Source organism: Lactuca serriola, chromosome 4, assembly GCF_051521515.1.
Source record: "Lactuca serriola cultivar US96UC23 chromosome 4, Lser_US96UC23_V15, whole genome shotgun sequence".
Taxonomy (NCBI): domain Eukaryota; kingdom Viridiplantae; phylum Streptophyta; class Magnoliopsida; order Asterales; family Asteraceae; genus Lactuca; species Lactuca serriola.
In genome coordinates this window covers 308,948,863-308,972,660 of record NC_136411.1, presented here as the reverse complement: position 1 = coordinate 308,972,660, position 23,798 = coordinate 308,948,863, and the positions used below count along the sequence as shown (strand labels likewise).

Below are 23,798 nucleotides of genomic sequence, written 5' to 3'. Positions count from 1 at the left end.
ACTTTTTGTCATAACATAAGATACGGTCTTAGATTGGGATAAGGATAACGTCCGTGATGTTGATGAAGATTTCAGTGGTGATGGTTGTGCAGTGGTGAGCATTTAAACCCGTTGTCGCTAGGGGAATTTCTGGAGGTCGAACAACGGTTTGGGGAATAGGCATTGTTTGATGGTGAAACACTGATGAATACGGATGATAATTTCGCTGATGGTAGGGTTTTACCACCACCACAACCATTGTCCTCTAATGGTGATGAAGGGATGACCTTTGTTTGTTCTCTTTGTCGCTTTTCAGTTTCTCTCGTCAGAATTTGTAGCGGTGGTGCTGGATAAGTAGAATAAACGTAGATTTTGGTTAAAAGTTGGATGCAATTTCATCCCTAATGTATATATTCAGGACACCATTGTAGCATCTAAATCAATCAATAAAATGAATGATTGCTGATTAGAGCTCCTTCACTGTCACATATAAGTAGCCATTTCTAAGAAATAGGAATTTTCTGATAAACATAGCATACCTAATTTGTTGAATTTGGTTATGGTGATGAAATCATGTGTTTAACGGGTTCGATTCTGATTAACAATACACACTGATGTTTCAATTAAAGCTAAGATTTTGTGGGTATTGCTTTATTTGAAATGTATGTTTGTAATCATTGTCTTCCCCTTTGTTGCTGCAATTATGGTTTTCCGGTGACGGTGTGTTGACGGTGAGATTGGGGGAAGAAGATGACTTCAATCCAAGAGACTCAAAAATTATCGATATACAAACAACTATGATGGAATAATTAAATCCAAGAGAATTCGTGAAGGTTTTAAAAACATGATGGAATAGCTTGTGGGTGGAGAAGAATAATAAGTAGGGTGGGTTTATTTGATTTTTCTTTAATTTTTTTTATTAAAAAAAATCACATCATCATGTGATTAGGCTGTTCAACAAACAGAAATGGTTACGTGGCATACATAAACGGTTGTATTAGGTTAGGTGACCAAATGAACATGTCAAAATCTATTTTGTTCCCCTATAAAGCATCAAAAATTTTTTAGGGACTAAATAGACAAACCGTAAGTAAAACTCACTGCTAACACTCGTGAAAAAATATAAATCAGGTAGGTTAATTTCCCGTAATTTTTATAAAATTGTATTGCCTATAAATGTGTCTCACGATGTTAACGCCAACATTTAACAGATTTGTTTTATGTTATTGGTAATGCACAATGCACATTTTGCCAATATGGTAGTCATTTTCTTAAATTCTAGAAAAAAGTGGTTTTATGACCATTTTAGTGAATAAATCAATTGTCATCCTAATTACTACAAACTAAAATGTTCAAAAAATACTATTTATTTTGAATACTAAAGCGTATATTGTTTTGCATAACATTACATGACCCACAACCACCACATCTATTGATTTCTTTCTCTATAAATCCTCATCAAATCTATGGGGTTTTTAACTATAAATAAGAGATCATGCTCACAACCCCCACATTAAACCAACATCTAAAAGTAATGAAAACAAGAATTACAATTGAATAACTATAACAAAAAATGTCAAGCAAAAACCAACAACAAAAGATGGGGTATAGCTAGTAGATTTCATTTCATACCAAATCAAGATCAAGGCTGACATCCATGTACCCTGCATCAACAAGAACTTTTTCCCTTTTTGCCAACTGGACATCTTCATCAACCATCATCTTCACCAACTGCTCAAACCCAACTTTAGGTTTCCATCCAAGAACCTTTCTTGCCTTACTGGAATCACCTTTCAAATTATCAACTTCTGCAGGCCTAAAATACTGCTTATCAATTACAACATGATCTTTCCAGTTCAAACCTACACACACAAATGCCTTCTCAATAAATTCCTCCACTGTGTGTGATTCCTCAGTTGCCACAACGTAGTCATCTGGCTTTTCTTGTTGTAGCATAAGCCACATTGCCTCCACGTAGTCTCCTGCAAACCCCCAGTCTCTTGAAGCATGTAAATTACCTAAGAACAGTTTTCTCTGAAGACCAATCTTGATCCGGGCCACTGCCCTTGTGATCTTCCTAGTCACAAAGTTTTCACCTCTTCGAGGTGACTCGTGGTTGAAGAGAATGCCATTGCAAGCAAAGATCCCGTATGCTTCCCTATAATTAATTGTATACCTGTTTGAGATAAGAAAAAAGGTTTTATAAGACTCCGATTTTGTTCCAATCAGGTCTTGTGATCCATATAAGATTTACTACAGCCATGTCAACATTTTGTGTTTCATTTTGGTTAAAACTCGATTTTCTTGTACAACCTAAGGACTTTAGACATTTTTTTTCATACCATTTTATAGAATTTTTATACCATTAGTACATATATGTATTATTTAGTATTAATATACTTAAATCCTAGCATCTTATTATACATATTTTATTTTCCATATATAATCGTATAACAAATTGAAATCTATTATGCAATAATATTTTTGTTATACATTTTTATGTGTTTTTCATATCATTATTACTGCTATTTATTATTTGTTTTTTTTATATTATACAATTTTAGCGAAGTCATATTACATGTTTTTATTCTATTTTATGTGTATTTCATGTATAATATTCTATAACATTTTAGTAAAAAATTATATATATATATATATATATATATATATATATATATATATATATATATATATATATATATATATATATATATATGAGAGGGTTCAACAGAAAATGCATAAACCTTAGAAACATAGAAAATCAATAGAAGTATATAGAAAAAAAAAAAAAAAAATACTTTGAGATATTTATTTTTTTTACTTTAGAAACATAAAAATGGATATATATATATATATATATATATATATATATATATATATATATATATATATATATATATATATATAGTGTGAAGTTCAATAGAAAACGTATAAACCTAGTAACCCTAGAAAATCATTAGAAATACATTAAAAAATACGATAAGATGTCTATATATATATATATATATATATATATATATATATATATATATATATATATATATAGGTTGGATTTATTATGATCACTATTTTAACCCTCATTTTAAACTTATTTTATATATATATATATATATATATATATATATATATATATATATATATATATATATATATACTCATCATTTTTAACCTTTTTTTATATTGAACTTCCAAAAAAAAATCTATAACATGTGCATCACATTCCCTATGTATCACATGCATATGCTGTAAAAATATTTTTTAGAGCTTATTTTCTATTAAAAAGAAACTAAAATTTGTAAATTTATCATATTTAAACTTCTACCCATACTTATATTTGATTTTTTTTGTTGCATATGATGTAAAATGTGCATCATATGCACATATGTGCAAATAAGTAGAAAACCGTTTGTTTTGATTTTGTTTTTTTTTCTTCAAAAAATCACTTTCTATAGCAGTGTCTTAACTTATTAAGTTGTTTTCTCATTTGTACATTAGTGTGCATATATGCAGATCTTGATATATGCGTATTTTTATTTTGTGTATATGTGCATATGGTGCACATTTTATGTAATTTTTTTCTTCCAAATATCAATATTGAAAGATGTTAATAAATGATAAATTTACGTATTTTTAGTTATTTTTTTTTATATAAGATAAGTTCTAAAACCAAGGTTGAAAAATCATGCACATCTGAGTTTGTGCGTATATGCACATTTTTTTTAAACTTTTTCTAAATATTTTGTTTTTCAAAATGTCTTAATTGTCTAAGATATTAATATTGAAGGTGATTCATTGACTTTTTTTTTTTTTTAAAAATGAGTTTTTTGACGAAAAATATGCATATGGTGCATATTTTTCATATATATTTTTTCAAATACTAATATGAAAAAAGGTTGAAAAATGATGAATTTACATATTTTTAGATGTTTTTTTCGATATAAGATAAGCTATAAAATATTTTTGATCCTATATATATATATTATCTGTCTCATTTTCTTTTCACACATAGAAGATATCACCACCATTAGTTAACACCACTAGACCGGTCAAAGCCGTCGCCCACCTCGTGGAAACGTCGCCTTCCTCTTTGGAACACCACTTCCTTGAAAGAATGAAACCCATATCCTTTTCTCTCTCTCTCTCTCTCTCTCTCTCTATATATATATATATATATATATATATATATATATATATATATATATATATATATATATATCTCACTCACTTTCTCTCATTATCTTTATATGTCTACCTATCTATCTATTTATCTATCTATCTATCTCTCTCTCTCTCTCTCTATATATATATATATATATATATATATATATATATATATATATATATATATATATATATATATATATCTTTCACACACACACATATTTAAAACCACGAGCTAGGGTTTCAGATCTCACCGACGGTGTTGCTAGAGATCTAGGGTTTTTAAACAACGACGCTAGGGTTAGGTTTTCGATTTACGACAATGGAGACGATGTTTCAAATCTACGATGTAATCTTCAAACAATACTGACGGTGAAATCATTAATCGAGATTGACACCAAGGGGTTTCTGGAGATAAAATTTGGGGATCTTGTTTCTTATTCTCTCTAGATCTAAACCATAGTTTTGTTGTGTTCAAGCAGAATATGAAAAACCTAGTAGTCGTGACTCTGAAAGCCGAGTTCCCGTGGCGACTTAATGATGGTGGCGCTCCAGATCTACAAACAAATAAATGGCTTGGTCAGAGAAAGAATGGTGTTTGTGGATGTGGTTTTTGGTAGGCGACACCAGAGAAGGAGAGAGACGGTGGAGAAAAAGAGAAATGTAGTGGAGAGAAAGAGAATGACAGTTTATGGCAATGGTTTCCAATGAGAATAGCGGTTGTGGTGGTGGTTGCCAACGAAAATGAAAAACATGTAATTGAATTAGATAATACTTTCAAATTCCGAATTGGTTGACAAAATTGAAGTTAGTCTGCCAACGGGTATCATGAGTAATGTGTCTAAGGGTGAGACCAATTATGATGATGATGATCATGATTATCATAGTGATGTGTCTAGAGTTGTGTCTGAAGCCGACACTAAAGTGTCCCAGAGCGAGAACGATTAACAAATCCTTACATTTGACTTTTAATATAAGGGTTGTATTTATAATAATCATTTTAGACTCGTTAAAATAGAAAGTTTTATAACTAAAATTTTATTGTATCATATATATATATATATATATATATATATATATATATATATATATATATATATATATATATATATATATATATATATATATATATATTGTTTTCAGGTATGCCCTTTTGTTGGATTGTTCTGTTGCACCTCATGGCTGTTGTGGTGGGTCAAGGCCATGGCGGTGACAATGATGAGGAATCATTACGTCCATTTAGTAAAGGTCCTAGTGCCTGTAAGCTTGAAAGTAATTAACATATATTCCGATACATTTATTTACTGTAATTATTTATTTATTATAAATTATCGTGACCTATGTTTACTAATGCCTTTGTACCGATAAAATGAAGAGGGAGAGAAAAAAAAACCAGAAATTGCACAAGGAATAAAATGAAAACAAGAAGTATCCTCTCCAGCTTGTGTTTCAAAGGGCTGCTACTTACAGTTGGTTTTGTATATGAGTATTTCATTCATGAGGTTGACAACTATTTATGGCGGGACATTGCTTTCGATTAGGACAATGCTTTAGTCATCACTTTCTATTTTTTTAGCATTGATTTGAGTTTAACAAGTTTCAGTCTTTCAGATGATCCCGAGGCCCCACAGTTATGGGCGTCCCTTAACGCTCAAACATGTATGTGGTATAGAAGACGCAAAATTAATGCAAACGCCTTTTTTAATGAGATAAAAGGGTATGCAAATGTGGAGAGAGAAATTGCTCAACCGATTAAGCATATGGATCCTTGAAATTTGAATGTTTCTGTTGACCATTTATTAATGGAGAAACATAATAAAAGTTCTAACGAAAAGATAGAATGTTGTAAAAAGAAAATAATATAGATCACTTAGGGACGAGCACCTATAGTAGGGCTTGTTTCAAGGAAGTATGTTACGATAAAGAGTATATATATATATATATATATATATATATATATATATATATATATATATATATATATATATATATATATATATATATATATATATATATAGAGAGAGAGAGAGAGAGAGAGAGAGAGAGAGAGAGAGAGAGAGAGAGAGAGAGAGAGAGAGAGAGAGAGAGAGGACTCTTTTTTTGGTGAGGACATCTTAAAAATATTGAAAAAAAATAAAAATAAAAATCATAAGATCGAGCATAGTACTATATCAGAGAGAAAAAAAATATTGGAAAATTCTTTTCTCTCCGATATAGCATTATGCTCGATCTTATGAGTTGTATATCTTTTTTCAATTTTTTTTCTAAATTTTATAATTTCTTTACGAGTTCTCACTGAAACCGGACCATATATATATATATATATATATATATATATATATATATATATATATATATATATATATATATATATATATATATATATAAGTGTTTATTAAAGTATATAATTTGTAATGTTAAATAACATGTGAGTAGACTCAAAGCATATCATAATGCCAAGGGACATTCGTTGACTCATTAGTTCAAGACCAACATATAAGTTTTTTATTACTTAAAAGTGAATTAGATTACTATTTTTTTAGCTTTAAATTAGAAGTATATTAATGATCCTTGTAAAATACAAAATGCTTTAGTTTATGAGCTTGCTATACAAACTCAAATCTTAGCCACCTCTATTAATCCAACCCAGCTTAAAGTCATAGCCACATTTGGGAAGATCTTCGGTCCTTGAAAAGGACACGTGAGAGGCATCTGGTGTAAACATCCTTCCGCAGCGGGTACTAGTGCTCCCTCTTAGTGGCAGTTATAGTCACAAGCATCGCTTAGGTACTTACTATATTAATTTGGTAATTGAATACTTTGGTAATTTGCTCCATTGTTAAGGGGTTAACTCATTCTGTATGATCTTGGTAGTTTGATACTTTGCTAAATTATTAAGGACTTAATGCATTTTATTTTGAATTTTATAGCTTGTTACTTTGCTAAATTGTAAAAGGCTTAATACCTTTGTTATAAGTGTGCTAGTTTGGTACTTTGCTAACTGGTTAAGAGATTAATCCATTTGTTATAAATTTGGTAGTTTGGTATTTTGCTAAATTTTTAAGGAGAATGAATTTTATTATGAATTTGGTAGTTTGGTGTTTTGCTAATTTGTTAAGGACTTAGTTTATTTTTTGTGAATTTGGTAATTTGGTACTTTGCTAACTTGTTAAACACTTAACGCATTTTTTATAAATTTGGTAGTTTGGTACTTTGTTAAATTGTTAATGACTTAATTCACTTGTTATGAGTTTGCTCATTTGATAGTTTGTTAAATTGTTAAGGACTAAATTGTTAAGTACTACTTTGGTTATTCTTAGTTTGTTGTTTTAAATTGTTAATGACTTAATTCATTTGTTATGAATTTGGTCATTTCATAGTTTGTTAAATTGTTAAGGACTTAATGCATTTGTGACTTAATTGTTAAGTACTACTTTGGTTATTCTTAGTTTGTTGTTTTAATGTATTTACTTACTTTGTAGTGTAACATCCAATTTTAAAAAATGCTTAAGTTTTAAGGGTTTGACGGATGCACAACACAACCTAGGGCTTTTCGTGATGCTACACTTTAATGCATGTCGCGATGAGATGACTCTTCCTTGCGGTGAGACCTCGCTGAGTTGAGAAACCCTAATTCTTGGCCTTTAGGCCCTATAGGGTTTGCCTCATTTGATAGCCTCCATCCTCAGAATTCATCACTTACCCTAACCCTAGTCCCCTTGCGTGTGTATATATGAGTGTGTTCTCTTTTTCTTGGTGAAGAAGGAAGGAAAGAGTGCTCTTGGGATTCTAGAGTTGGGTAAGTCATAAAGTCCCTATCTTTATGCATCTTCTGTTCGATATTGGCTTAATAGGTGGATTTGGTCCCTTTTAATGGATGCTCTTGGATTTTTAGGAACTCTAAAGCTTATTGTGGCACTTTTTAGCTTGTTCGAATTTTGTTAAGTGAGAAAAGGACCATGCATGAGTTTTCTTGAGCAAATGTACAAAGCTATGACCTTTATAGAGATTAATGGACCTAGGGTTTAAGATATTGCATTTTGGAGTTGTCTAAATGGATAAAGTTGGAAAATTTATCCATTAATTCCCCTGAGAGATTCATATATGAAGTTATGAGCCTTGATATGGAAGGATTAAGTGCTTAATAGAAAAACGAGACTTTGGGCGAAAATTGCAATGCGACCTTGGACAGATTGCACCATCATGGATAAATGTGATTGTGACTATTTTGTTGATGTGTGTTCACGACGCGACCAAGGGTTGGTCACGGCGTGATAACCGTTGACTTAACAGTTGAATTTTCTACCAATTTGACTTTTGGTCAAATTTAGGGTTTTGAGCTATAGACTAAGGTTTAGCCTATGATTGGTTTAGGCAGTTCGTATAGCTAATCATGTGTGACTTTGAGTAGTTGGATTCGGTTCTTTGATTTAGCTAAGTCTTCTCACTATACATTGTAGGACACTAGGTATCATAGTATGTTAAATTGTCTTTGTGACTTTTGTATGAAAGACTACGGTTGGACCACAACACTTATATGAAAGACTATGGTTGGACCATATCATTTGGAAACCACATCTTTATAGTGTTGAAAAATGGGTCTTTTATATTACTTTTGGAGACGATGTTGACTTTATATCATATTTGAAAATGAAAAGTTTGGTTTGAATTTTGGGACGTTAATATTTATCTTTAAAACCCGACGTTTCTAGCAACATTGGGATATTTGATTTAATCTTTTACTAGTCAAGCCAACCAAAATGACATGGTGGGAATTACCACCAATTTTATTAAATTGAATGACAGTTGTACCATTTTGTTACATTTAACTTTATGATAGTTGTATTTACTTTAATGATAGTTTAACTAATAATGCTGGGTATTTTGATAAAATGAATATTTATTTTTAGAAGTAGGCTATTATTTTGGGAGAAACCAAAAATAAAACATAGACTATTAATATGGGATGGATGGAGTATTATGTAAACATGGATTAAAATACATATTATAGATTTTGTTGATTTTATAGTTATTATATGTATGTAATGCAGTTTCGAGATTAGTATTATTTATAGCATTTATATAAACAATTCATTTGCATGCATAATTTTTTTTTTAAAAAAAAATAGACATTAACAACATCAATAGCTAGGGGCGACAAGAGAGCATTATCAACAACGTCTTCATCGTTGAAGATGGTGTTACTGGTGATCGGATTACGTTGATGACTCATTATCGGCGACGTTGGAGTATTAGTGACGACAAGCAATAACGATGACACTAATAACGACATTTTTAGAGATAAGCTACGCGGTAATTGCGGTGACTTTTGATGCCTGCACTTAGTTGTTCCCACCCTTCGCTAACAGCCATGGGCATAGCTTTATTAGGGCAATTGGGGGGGGGGGGGTGGCCCGCCTTGATTGTTTTTGTTACAAATAGCCCCTATACTTTTATTTTATACATATTAAACCAAAAAATATAGAATTTTGGCGGTGGCCCCCCCTGATCACCGATTTTTATACATATTATATTTTCTGCCCCAAAATCATATATTGAAGCTCCGCCCCTGCTAGCAGCAGCCTATAAAACTAGTGTAGATGGACCATGCCTTATGATATACATGGGTTATAAGCCATAAGGTTTAGTGTATTTTTTGTCTAAATATACATACACCATGTATCACATGTATTAAATATATATACAGTGAAGAGATTTACAACTTTAGTATCGCGACCAAGATGATCTCCAATTGTATTTCCTTAGTGAAAAAAGTTTGAGTTTTCTGGTGGAGTAGAGATGGAAATATCTATGGTGTTTGTTTTTTCATAGCGGCCGATTGTAGTTGTGATGATGAAATGGTAGTTGAATTGAGAGGTCCATGGGATGGGTAGCAATGATAATTATCGGAGTTAGGGTTATCGTCGCCGGGTGAAAAAATGGGATAGGTGTGAGTTTGCAATTCTTTTTAGGGTTAATTATTAGGCTGGATGGAGTGATAAAATGCTTAACATGATACCACCTAGAATTTTTTGAAGGCACACATGATAAAAAAGAATGGTAGCATAAAAGTTGTTAGGTTGGTGAGAGTGGTATCCAGAGATGGAATAAAAACCCGTACCTGATGGGTACCCGAAACCCTAACCCGAGTTGACTGGGTAAATCCCCGAGTTGACTAAACACGGGGACGGGGATGGGTATTACCCGAATGTATAAAGCGGAGATGAGGATGGAGATGGTTTTACCTGTTGGGTACCCATACCTGTACCCAAAATTGCCCCGATGGGTACCCGATATATATATATATATATATATATATATATATATATATATATATATATATATATATATATATATGTTTTTATTTTTAATAATATATAAGAAAAAGTTCACTAGACAAAGTAAAGTTTTATAACAATCAAACGTTTAATTTTGGGAAGACTTTTTTTGTTTTTTGTTTTTTGTTTTTGTTTTTGTTTTTTGCAAAAAAATGGTTTAATTTGTAAACTTGAATGTTATTGCTCGTGTTTGAAGACATTCTGTGATTCTAGTGCTTTATATTAATTTTATTAGTTCATGTATTGTTGGTTAATATATAATTATGAGTTAGTTTTCATAAAAGTTCAAAACTTTGTAACGGAGAAAAATCCCCGATTACCCGTTGGGGATCCCCGTTCCCCGTTGGGGATCCTCGTTCCCCATTGGGGATGTGGATAATGATAGACTTTTAATCCCCCGATGGGGATGCGGTGGGTATGAGGATGGGGATTCGAGTATGTGGATGATGAACACGAAACCCAGTATACCCGTACTCATTGCCATCCATACTGGTATCACTCTTAGCACATTACCACATAAGATTTTTTGAAGCCATTTGAGATTTTTTGAAGCAACATATGCACATATACCGAATGAAGTGGCAATATCCATGTTGTAAAAAGATAGGGAGCGATGGTGTGTTATTTTAATAAAATTTATTTTGAAAAAAAAAATTAAAAAAAGAAAAGAAAAAAGATACAACTAATAAGAACCCATATCTCCACTTTCTCTCTCCTCTCTCCTCTCGCTACCCTTCTTGGCGAGCTGCTTAGCGCAAGATAGGGGCGGTATAGCGCATGCCTATCGAGGGTGGTGTTGAGGCTTAGCACCTCCCACTCCCTTAAGCCTTATATTATTAAAATAATCATTAATAACCAATAATTAATATAAAATAAAGTGTAACAGAAACAACATAGAAAAACAAAATTGTTATTTAGCATGTTAACATATGTTTATATTGATCACTAACTAATCCCTATCCTTATTCAAATCCTCTAATTTAATAAATAAGTACAAAATTGCCACGTGACAATCGCAATCACTGAGAAACACCCCCGCACCCCAATCTAATTTTCCCGCTCAAATAACCAATGTGAATTTCCGACTTTACCCTTGAGATCGAAAGTATCCTTCTGTCATCTTAGCTTCCTTTTTTCCTGATCATTCCACTTTGATTTCGTCTTCTCTTTCTATTGAAATTCAAAACTCAAATAAAAAAAATACTTAAATCATTCTTCAATCACCCCTTATCATGCTTCTTCCTCCTCTAATTTCTCCTTCGGTTTTGGAAACCAAATCTCCATTATATACGCCAAGCCATAGCTAGCTATATTAATGCTGTCATCCTCTTTTGAAATCTTCATTTTTTTCTACAATGACCACAAACTTCGATCACTACAGTCTTCTTTTATTTTATATTTTTGTAGATCTTTCTACTGGTTATGGACTTCAGGAGTAGGTATGTATTTTCTCTCCATCTATATTAATTTTGATTTTGGAATTCCTTCTGTTTTCTATCCATAAAACTTTTTTGATTTTGAGATTCATGAAATCTCTCTGAATCTCTGATTATCAGTCCAATTTTGATCCTTTTTTTCCATGAATCCTTCTTATAAGAGAAACCACCTCTTTTTTCTACATTCCTCATGATTCTTAAATTTTTTTGGTATTTGAATTTTATAGGGTTTTTAATCGAACCCTAATCCCCACCATGAATAACCTCAAATTGATGGCACATTACTGATATGGTGGTATGGGGGTAATCAATTTGGCACTCAATCGTTATACTACTTTTGAAGTTTTTAATTGATATGTCTATGCAGTTGGGTCAATTTCTCTCTACATCTCCAGAAATCAATGACCAAATCGTATCCAAAATTGAATCTACAGGTAGGGCTCAATTCCTGCTTTTAATGGATTACTAATACACCTCTGCCACCACCATCTACAAACACTTAACACTTCAATTTCTCTCCAATCAAGATTCTTCATCTTCCTCACAAAGCCAATGTAGTCCTAGAACCCAATTAGGTCAAGGTCAGTATATTGTTTTGTGGTTATGAATCACTTTTGGATTTTTGATTAGTCCTCTTATGGGTTCGATCTAAGATTTTAAGGGGAAAAATGATTTTCTTATAAACTTCAATCGGGTTATAAGCATCGGTAATTGGTTTGAATTCTACAAGGGGCATGTCGAACCTAACATAATTGTTTCTCTATTGTGTTTCAATTTTTATGGTATTTTTAAAATTGATATCAACATATTGTGTTTAAATTTTTATGGTATTTTTCTCCAATTTTGGTATTGATATGGTTTTAACTAAAGACCCAGAGTTACTCTACATATTTGTTAAGCGAAAAGTTCCCTTGACGAGAGAAGGCTGTTTGATCCTATACTTGACCATATTGCCCCTGGTGTTGCTTTGTGGCTTTGGTGAAATTAATCAGGTGCTTCCCATGTTTACAAACCGAGACTTCACAAGAACCTTACATACTTGTTATGCAAAGATATCAAGGTTTATTGATTTTCCTTGTGATGTTTGGATTCAACACTTTAGTTCTTATCTCATGTTTGTTGATCAATGAGCAAACACTGTCTTTTTTTTTTGTGCTTTGTGCTTTGGTTTGTTGATATTAATTGTTACTTTTTTACCTTTTATGTTTATGTGTACCAATTCTTTGTATTGTTCCATCCACCAGTTGGTCAATTAATTTTATTTTTAATATATTGCCTTTCAAAAAAATGTAGTAGTGGCCTTCAAATCCTTTAGCCCTTGAAAAGAGCAGGGCATATGAACTTCGTATATTTTGTGGTAATGGAGTCTTATAATCAAATATGAAATTCGTATATTATGATTAATTTTCCTGATTATTGTATGCACAAAACATGGAGACTTATGTTAGAGGTCCTATTCCTAAATAAATATGCCTAAACTTCTTCAAATGTATTGGCACACGGCTACCCCACTAACTTGACTTCTTGCATCATCACAATAGGAGAGTTTAGTTACTATAATTTCTCTTTCATATTTTAAAAGTGTTATTTTCAATATTGTACTTATATTCTTGTGTTTTGTCCTTCAAATATATATATATATATATATATATATATATATATATATATATATATATATATATAGAATGTTAACTATTGGTGTTTTCAATGTGTTTATGTGTGTGTTTGTGTTTGAATATGTTATTATCAATGTTATTTTAATTTATCAACCGTGTAGCATACAAGTTTCAATATTGTACTTATATTTTTCTGTTTTGTCTTTCAAATTTTAAATTATATCACATTTTTTTAAAATAAAATTATCTAAAATATTAATTTTAGATAATGACGGTGACATTACCAATAACACATTTAATGTTCTATTTTAAGAAATATTTGGCAATTTATGATTTATAATAATTATTTAGAATATGCTATTAATAATTTCTAGTACTTTGATGCCAGTTACATACTTATTTATGTAAAAATATTACATTAATAATTTTTTAATTTCATAAGTTGATATTAATTTTTTTTAATAAACCCATGTAATACACGAGTCTTATGACTAGTAAGTGAATAATTTTAATCTCTTTTTCCCAAGTGTCGTATAGAAATATTAGACAATTCATTTTTAAAATTCAAATTTACGTTTTCTAATTATATGTTAAATTTGAAGTTATAATAACTTTAAAATTTTGATATATATCTCTTAATTAATAAATTTATTTAAAATGATTTATTTATAATAATTGATTAATAATTATATATTTATAAAAATTTAATTAATTTTATAACTCGTGATTCACACGGGTTATAAACTAGTAACTAATATAAAATAAAGTCTAATAGAAACCATAGAAACACAATTACTTATTTTAATACATTTACATAGATAACATGTTAGCAAAGAGAATTTAAGTATACGACCAATTTCACATAAAACACTATTAAAAAAATAGTTTTATCAAAAATAGAACATTTTAAACCACATCCACAAAAACCAACAATTTGACCATTTTTTTTTCCTTTTTCCTGAACAACTTTTTTTTGAAAAACAAATATAATATCCTTCTAAAGAACTTTGAAATCTCAACTTCAAAGAAAAAAGACATCAACAATAGACTAAAGCCTTTGGTGGTATTGAACAACTCACAAACCATAAATACTGCAAAGTGTGTGACAGTTGGACTATAATGCCTTTTGATCTAGAAAACTATGAGACCTTTTTTTAAGACGATTTAAAGATGACTCATACCCTAATTAAGTTGGTCAAAACTATGCTTCGGTTGCAAGAGAAATGGAAAACTAAGCTCCAAGATAATATGCAGCTCGTTTAGCATTTCATCTGCAATAACCTTTGATTTAGTTATCAAAACCATTTCTATATAATTAAGTCGAGACTGTGGTCCAATATCACACCCCACATTGCCCTGAGCCAGGTCGGAGGTTTATGAAAATTGTGTGTACCGCTGATCTACTGATGTGGCATGACGTGCCACTGTTATGAACCTCTACATCATGCATGCATGAGGTCCAACGCTACAAATTCTCTTACATAATTTAAACGGAAGAAGTGTTGTTACCAATGAGCAGCGCATTTGGAAGCAGCATAAGGCGATCTTGGATGAAAAGGAGTATCTTCCGACTGTGGTGGCGGAGTTGATCCGAACATCTCAGACGAACCCGCCTGATAGTACTTGACATGACACCGACCTGTAGTGGCGATGTGACACCTTAGGGCTTCTAGAAGGCGTAGAGATCCAGTAGCGACGACATCAGCAGTGTAATCAGGGATCTCAAAGGAAACAGCGACGTGTGATTGTGCAGCGAGGTTGTAGATCTCGTCGGGGGAAATGGTGTTCATCCAGTGGCAGAGGGAAGAGGCATCCGTGAGATCCGCGTAGTGAAGTTTCATACGTGCGTTTTGAACGTTGTGAGGGTCGAAGTAGATGTGTTTGATCCGTTGGGTGTTGAAGTTCGAACACCAACGAATCAGACCGTGGACTTCATATCCTTTATCAAGAAGGAATTCGGTAAGGTAAGAGCCATCTTGGCCAGTGATTCCGGTAATCAAGGCTACTTTGCGTTTGGATATCTTCAGTGATTCGACACCATTGGCAATGGTGGTGGACTGAGATTCGTGGATACCGGATGCCATAGTTTTTTGACTAGGGAAGTGTGTGCATAGAAAATTTGCTGTGGGAATTTATAAGAAAGTACTAAAGAGGGCGAGTGGAAATCACACACTATTTCTTACTTGTGTGCATGTCAAGTCCACCCTCGTGTTATTCGTGTGTATAATAACTTAATAACGCTGCATTTGGTTGGTAGAATGTTTTTCATAGGAATGAAACTTTTAAAGGAATTGATTAGAAACTTAAATGCCTTTGGTTGATACGGAATATAATATGTTTTCTGTTTGGTTTGTTAATTTACCAAAAGAATTGGAAAATGAATTTTGTAATATGACAAAATACCATTTAGTGATTTTTTGTAACTTAATTATATTTTTTAATAAACATGATGAAGTTTATACAATTACAGCATTTTTTTGAACAATATTTTGTACCTTAATTATCATTTATCTATCTTTATTTCTAGTTAGATTAAGTCTAGCCGTTTCGTGCTAATCTTCCAGGAAAATTTTACACTTCAAATACATAATACTCCGTAGTTGATAATATTGTGAAATTGGATCATTAACAAATTTGATTTGTTGCAAGTTCCGTTGCAATTAGTTATTACCATCTATTAGTATAAAAATGAATTAAATGGTTGTTTTAAAAAAGCAAATTTATCAAGTAGAAATCTACACGAAAGTATAAAAGTTACTATCTGTTAAACTTCATTTTATGCATTTAGTGGTTATTAATTATCTTTTAGAGCAATTTATGGACTTTTATCTTATAATCTCCAAGAAATTAACCATAAGCGGTAAAAGTATTGAACACAAAAAAGAATATGAAGGCAAATAAAAAAGAATACCACAGCGACAAAAGTACAAAACAGGCGGTATATATATATATATATATATATATATATATATATATATATATATATATATATATATATATATATATATATATATATATATATATATATATATAAAAGCAGTTATTACACATCCCCAACAAGAAATTCAAACCAAAAATTTATACGTATACATGTAAATAGAAATCTTGTTACTTTACCCAAAGAAATTAGTACAACAGCACAAAATGTGAATATATTATGTTATACACACAGAGATGAAGAACAATCGAAAATTGTATAAAACAATAGTAAAACACAACATTCTACGAATTAAACGCAGCCTTAAGACTTTGTAAGAATCCATGTCTTTCATAATCCATTGATCATTCAACACTCATAAAGATAAAATCAATCTCTCAAGGACTCAGATCGAAAATTTTTTAATGTCAACTTGCAATAGAATTAACATGGATAGTAATTCTTGTATACTTGGACTTGATTGATAAAAATAAAAAAATAATTGACAAAAATATGGACTTTTCTACTTTATATAGTATATCATAACGTGTTAATTGCTAAAATTATCATTTTGCTGAAATTGAAAAGTTTTCATATACATTTCACTTACATTTGTCCAAGAACTAGTGAAGGCGCATCATCGAGATACCATTTCATAATGTAAATAAACATTCATAACCAATCCCCAAATTGTATATGCTTAGTATAACAAAATACCAAAACCGTGTTCCCTTCAGTAGTTAATGTAAGCCTAAAAGAATGTAGAGTCATGATTTCCATGTATGAAAGGAATAAATAAAATTATATCTACACAATAAAAGAAAATGTGAGTTTATATGTATCATTGATTACTAATTATACCTCTATATTAATTGTTTTTTTTTATTGTTTCTGTTTTTTTTGCCTTTAGTCAACTTTGCTTTTTATCATTTTTTTTGTCTTTAGTCAATGAAGACACATCGGGTTGTGGTGTTGGTTCATCGGATGGTGATGACGTCGATGTTACTAGGGGTGAGCATTTGGATCGGACCGGTTTTGGAGAATATTCTGGACCGTGGACCGGACCGGATGAGTCGTGTCCGTGTCCGGGTCCGGGTTTTCCGGTTCTTGGACCCATTTGGACCGGTACAACTTTAATTGCATAGAGTACAAATCGTTAAAATAAGTTTTTGGGTTTGATAGAACTCATTAAAACGAATATGTTATTGGGTTTGGTACGGTACAACTTATAAAAATGATTATATTTATGTTTCATGCATAACTAATCTACATTGATGTTATAATATTATAACTTACAAAATTAATTTTCCAAGTAAAAGGAACTAACATACAAAATCAAGTTCACCAAGATCCCTTTCATATGATTTATCTGTCAAAGATACATAAAATTCAGAATTATAGTCTAAAATAATAGTTAAAAAGTTTAAATATTTCAGCTTTGATAGCTTTACTTTGAAGGATTGTAACTCAGTGAATATAATACCAAAATAAACAAAATTCTAGTCTAAATTCATCTAGAAACTGTAAACTAAATGTTGGAAAAAACCGGAGGTCAATCCGACTTAAAACGAATGAGTTATGGGTGTTTAAAAAACGTCACAGATTACAAAATCTTGTTGAAATGCTGAATTTTTTCAGCTTTGATAGCTCTACTTTGAAGGATTGTAACTCAGTGAATATAATACCAAAATAAACAAAATTATAGTCTAAATTCATCTACAAACTGTAAACTAAATGTTGGAAAAAACCGCAGGTCAATCCGACATAAAACGAATGAGTTATGGGTGTTTAAAAAACGTCACAAAAATCTTAAACATGTCCAACCGGTTCTAAACCCGGTAAAAACCGGACCGAACCGGGAAAAAAACCGGACCGGACCGGAGAGAAATCTTAGAACCGAGAACCGGCCCGAGGGTCCAAAAAAACGGTCCGGTCCGGTTCACCGGTCCGGTCCGGTCCACCGGTCCAAATGCTCACCCCTAGATGTTACTACATATGTCACTACATATGGAAAGAAAATGGAAGTCGATGAGGATGAGAGATGAGATGGTGACTGGTGGGACCCAACTTAAAATTTTCAAATGTAGTTTCAGGTTTAGGGTGATGAGATACAGATATGTGGGGTCTATTAATTTTTTTTAAATATATAAAAAATAAATACATAAATAAGAAAATTAATGAAAAAATAAATTAAAAATGGCATAATAGACTTTTGATGTAAGACAGAGACCAAACGCACATCAAAATAAACAGTAGAGATCATCTGATTTAAAAAAGAAGTTAGGGACCAAACACATAAGTTACTGAAACCACAGAGACCATTCGTGTAATTTACTCTTACATTTTTAGTTTGTTTACATTTGGGTAACTATCTTTTTTTTTTGGCACACATCTAGGTAACAAACTTTTTGGAAGTGTTCACATATGACCATTATGATTGGTTATGACCGGATGTAACCTGCTACAACCGGTCATAAGGCTCATATGTGAACACTTCTAAAAAGTTCCTTACCTAGATGTGTACAAAAAAAATAGTTACCTAAATGTGAACAAACCGAAAAGTTAATTACCTTATAAGTCTATTTCCCTTGATTTATTTGATAAATTTGAAAGGTCTTTTGTGTGTGGTAATAACTCATTGGATAAATTCGTCCAAATTTTACTATAATAATAATAATAATAATAATAATAATAATAATAGTAAATATTATAATAATAATAATAATAATAATAATAATAATAATAATAATAATAATACTAATAAAGGCAATAAAATACAAAAAAACAGCAAAATGACAAAATTCTAACAAATGGGGGGGGGGGGGGTACAATAAGTAAAACTTATATTAAGAAGACTATACGAAGAGGAGGGATTTCTTACACATATGATGACATGGAAGCCCACTCACTATCAATTTACTAGTGGAACACCACCCCTGCCTTGTAACTTTGTATCCATCTGTGAGTGAGGATATACTTGCTCATAATCTCTCTTATTCCTGCTTCTATCTCTATCTCTCTTTTCTTCTCCCCACTTACTAGCAACTTACTAATGGAACATCGTTTCCTAAGGCTGGTGAGAACGTAGTGCAATTGATATTGGATGATGTAGCCATCTCTTTATGTGTAAGAATCCTCCACCCATTCCTTTTAGTCTAAAGGTAAGTCTATATGAACCTCTTTGATCACTAAGGCGCTAATGAGTAGGTGTAGAGTAGTAACTTTATGACTTACGTGGCAATGTTATCTCATAGTGAACACCATTTCTCTACGAGAGTAAAAAATTTATGTTGGTGACTTCTAGTGAATGGACCTACAGAGCTCCACAATCTGTCACTTGCTCATTCTATCTTTCCTTGTCTACCTTTCTCTCTCTCTCTCTCTCTTAAAATTTATTTATTTTACTTATATAAAAACGTTGATGTGAAGTGCTGAGTATTTCTTAAGATGAGTAAGGTTATAATGGAGCTGGCGTGTCAATGAGGTGACATATTTTTGAGTAAGAATCTAGTAGACCACTTCTTATACCTTAATTGTACCCCCATTTAATTTATTATTTTTTATTGTCTATTTCTTATTTTTAGTCTATTTTGTATTCTGTTGTATTTTATTATATTTTATTACTATTACTTGAATTATTTGATTTATTATTATTATTATTATTATTATTATTATTATTATTATTATAAATAACAATAATATAAATAATAGTAAGATAAAACTAAGGCGCTAATGAGTAGGTGTAGAGTAGTAACTTTATGACTTATGTGGCAATGTTATCTCATAGTGAACACCATTTCTCTACGAGAGTAAAAAATTTATGTAGGTGACTTCTAGTGAGTGGACCTATAGAGCTCCACAATCTGTCACTTGCTCATTCTATCTTTCCTTGTCTACCTTTCTCTCTCTCTCTCTCTCTCTCTCTCTCTCTCTCTCTTAAAATTTATTTATTTTACTTATATAAAAACGTTGATGTGAAGTGCTGAGTATTTCTTAAGATGAGTAAGGTTATAATGGAGCTGGCGTGTCAATGAGGTGACATACTTTTTGAGTAAGAATCTAGTAGACCACTTCTTATACCTTAATTGTACCCCCATTTAATTTATTATTTTTTATTGTCTATTTCTTATTTTTAGTCTATTTTGTATTCTGTTGTATTTTATTATATTTTATTACTATTACTTGAATTATTTGATTTATTATTATTATTATTATTATTATTATTATAAATAACAATAATATAAATAATAGTAAGATAAAACTAAGGCGCTAATGAGTAGGTGTAGAGTAGTAACTTTATGACTTATGTGACAATGTTATCTCATAGTGAACACCATTTCTCTACGAGAGTAAAAAAATTATGTAGGTGACTTCTAGTGAGTGGACCTATAGAGCTCCACAATCTGTCACTTGCTCATTCTATCTTTCCTTGTCTACCTTTCTCTCTCTCTCTCTCTCTCTCTCTCTCTTAAAATTTATTTATTTTACTTATATAAAAACGTTGATGTGAAGTGCTGAGTATTTCTTAAGATGAGTAAGGTTATAGTGGAGCTGGCGTGTCAATGAGGTGACATACTTTTTGAGTAAGAATCTAGTGGACCACTCCTTATACCTTAATTGTACCCCCATTTAATTTATTATTTTTTATTGTCTATTTCTTATTTTTAGTCTATTTTGTATTTTGTTGTATTTTATTATATTTTATTAATATTACTTGAATTATTTGATTTATTATTATTATTATTATTATTATTATTATTATTATTATTATTATTATAAATAACAATAATATAAATAATAGTAAGATAAAACTACAAAAGTGGTCCCTGTAGTATGTATTTTTCAGGAAAAAAAGTCCAAACCACTAAACTTTTGGATTGGTGGTCATTTTTAGCAAGTTTGGTTGCGTTTTTGGTCCCTCCCCAAATTCAAAAAACTATAATATCATTCTTACTTTTTATTTTTTTTAAAAATAAATAGCTCCTCATCTCTCTCACTCTTCCTCTCTCTCTCTCTCTCTAACATACTCTAGAAATACACACGCTACCCACAAATGTAATCTTTTTTCCTCCACTACCTCATCGAACCACCTGCCATTTTTAACTCATTTATCCATGAACCAATTTAGGAGTCCAAACATCATCGAAAAAATAGAGGGGGTTGGAAAGATATCAACCTCTATACCATCAACTACCCTGCCGCCGACACAAAGGCTACCATCGCCACCACCGAGGAGTACGATGCAACTTAATCACTGTCAAGTTATTGGGCATGTCCGACCATACCTTCCAACTCACTACCCTCAAATAAATATGTTATTCTCTTTCTCTCTCTATAATTTTCACTTATCCTTCATCTCCCCCACTTCATCCATAATTCTAGAGAGAAAAAACGATTGTGTGTCTGTGTGTGTGAGCGAGAAAGATTGTATATATGATCTAATGAATGGGGATGTTGGTGGAAAGATGATTATCAAGTCCAAGTTGATGTAGGTCAACTAAAGTGGGTGGATTTTGATCGTTGGAATTGGTGATTACCTTTCCGATAATTGGACTTCCAGCTGTTTTTAAATCCAAATTACTATTGAAAACTAGGATTTTTCCAAAGATATAGTTCTTTGCGAGATTTAATTTCGTAAGAGCAGGAAGAGTGGTGAGCTTTACGGTAATCATTCCAATGAGATTATTTTTAGCATGAAAGAGTCTTTGAAGTGATTTCAAAGTAGAAAACTTAAGGGAATTCGAACTTGTGAGCTCCTTTCTCTAAAAGTTAACAATGGTGATGTTGCCATTGTTGCACGTAATTCTAAAACAGATTTTAAGACCTCCAAAACATATTTCAAAATAGATTTGTTAAAGACACAAGAATATGACATGTGAATGAATTGTCCCCAAGATTCAAGACCTCTAATCCTTTCAAGCCAAAAAATAAGCAATGGACCTGAAAACAAATTGCAATGCAACCAAATCTCTTTCAAGAATGTCATGTTTTCTATCAAATCCATCTTTTCACTAAGTTTAAGCCCATTAACCCATAAAGATTCAAGTTATGAGCCTGAAAATGTCGAGTGGTTGGAAAAGGTAGTGGAGGAAACAAGATAACATATGTGGATAATGTCTGTGTTTCTAGAGTGTGTTTTTAAAGAGAGAGGGAGAGAGAGAGAGAGAAAGAAAGAAAGAGAGAGAGAGAGAGAAAGAGAGATAGATAGATAGATAGATAGATAGAGAGAGATGTGAGCCCATTTTTTTAATATTTACTAAATATTAAAAAAAATATTAAAACTGGAAGAAAGGAATAATAGTGTTTTTAATACGGGGATGGACGAAAAAACGCAAGCAAACTTACTAAAAAGGACCACCAATCCAAAATTATTGTGTTTGGACCTTTTTCCAGAAAAAATGTATACCACAGGGACCATTATTGCAGTTTTGTCTAATAATAATAAAGCAAAGTTTGTTTTTATAATCATCAGATATGTAAAAAGTATGAGTATTACAATTGTGTGATGGATTATGTGTATTATGAGGAACATAAGCATTCAATCAAGTATTATAAAAGGTTTCCCATTTAACAGAATGTTCTGATTTGTACGTATGCCAATATGAAAAAGCAGTAGGCATTGGATATGCTCCTTATAAATCAACCATCACATAATGGTTACTGTGAACATGAATGATCATAATAGATGTATGATTTATGATGTCTTGCGGGCCATACCAAAGTGGAAACCACATTGTAGAACCTTCTTTTCTCAAATATTGAACAACCATACGATATATGTTAGCAATGAGAAATGTGATGTTTGACAAAATCAACAAATATTCAGATATTGCATAACACGATCCACTAAAATTTAACGAGTGAGTCATTGCATTAAACTATTCACCATAAATCATAACCTAATTTACAGGGTTTAGTATTACCGTTATATCCCAATCTTTTTTAAATGATCTCCACTCTAATTCTAATTTATAAAATGGCCTGTAATGCTTAAATACACTTTCTAAGCCAATACTTAACTTCTTGCAAAGTTGGAATGTTGTTTCCTATAAGCAGTATGGCATCAACATACATGACTAGGAAGGTCACTATACTCCCACTAGCTTTGATATATACACAAGACTCATCATCAATTCTAGAGAATCCAAACTCTTTAAAATTCTCATGGAAGCAAAGATTCTAGTTATGAAATGCTTGTTTCAATACTCAAATGGATTTCTCTAGCTTACACTCTTTATCAAGAAACTTGGCATGTACATAATCCTCTGGTTGAATCATATAGAATTCCTCAGATAACTTCCCATTAAGGAAAATAGTTTTAACATCCATCTGCCATATTTCATATTCATAA

The 23,798-nt window shown here is 31.4% G+C and overlaps 1 protein-coding gene across 1 annotated transcript; it reads right to left on the bottom strand.

Moving 5' to 3' along the window:
• Positions 1 to 1,588: 1,588 nt before the first annotated feature.
• LOC145100683 (GDP-mannose 4,6 dehydratase 1-like) lies at positions 1,589 to 15,614 on the bottom strand. The gene is made up of 2 exons (XM_079037862.1): positions 15,040 to 15,614; positions 1,589 to 2,155 (listed from the first exon to the last, which is right to left on the bottom strand). The coding sequence occupies exons 1-2, from the start codon at positions 15,612 to 15,614 to the stop codon at positions 1,606 to 1,608; spliced, it is 1,125 nt and encodes a 374-aa protein (XP_078893988.1). The 3' UTR covers positions 1,589 to 1,605.
• Between the last annotated feature and the right edge of the window lie 8,184 nt (positions 15,615 to 23,798).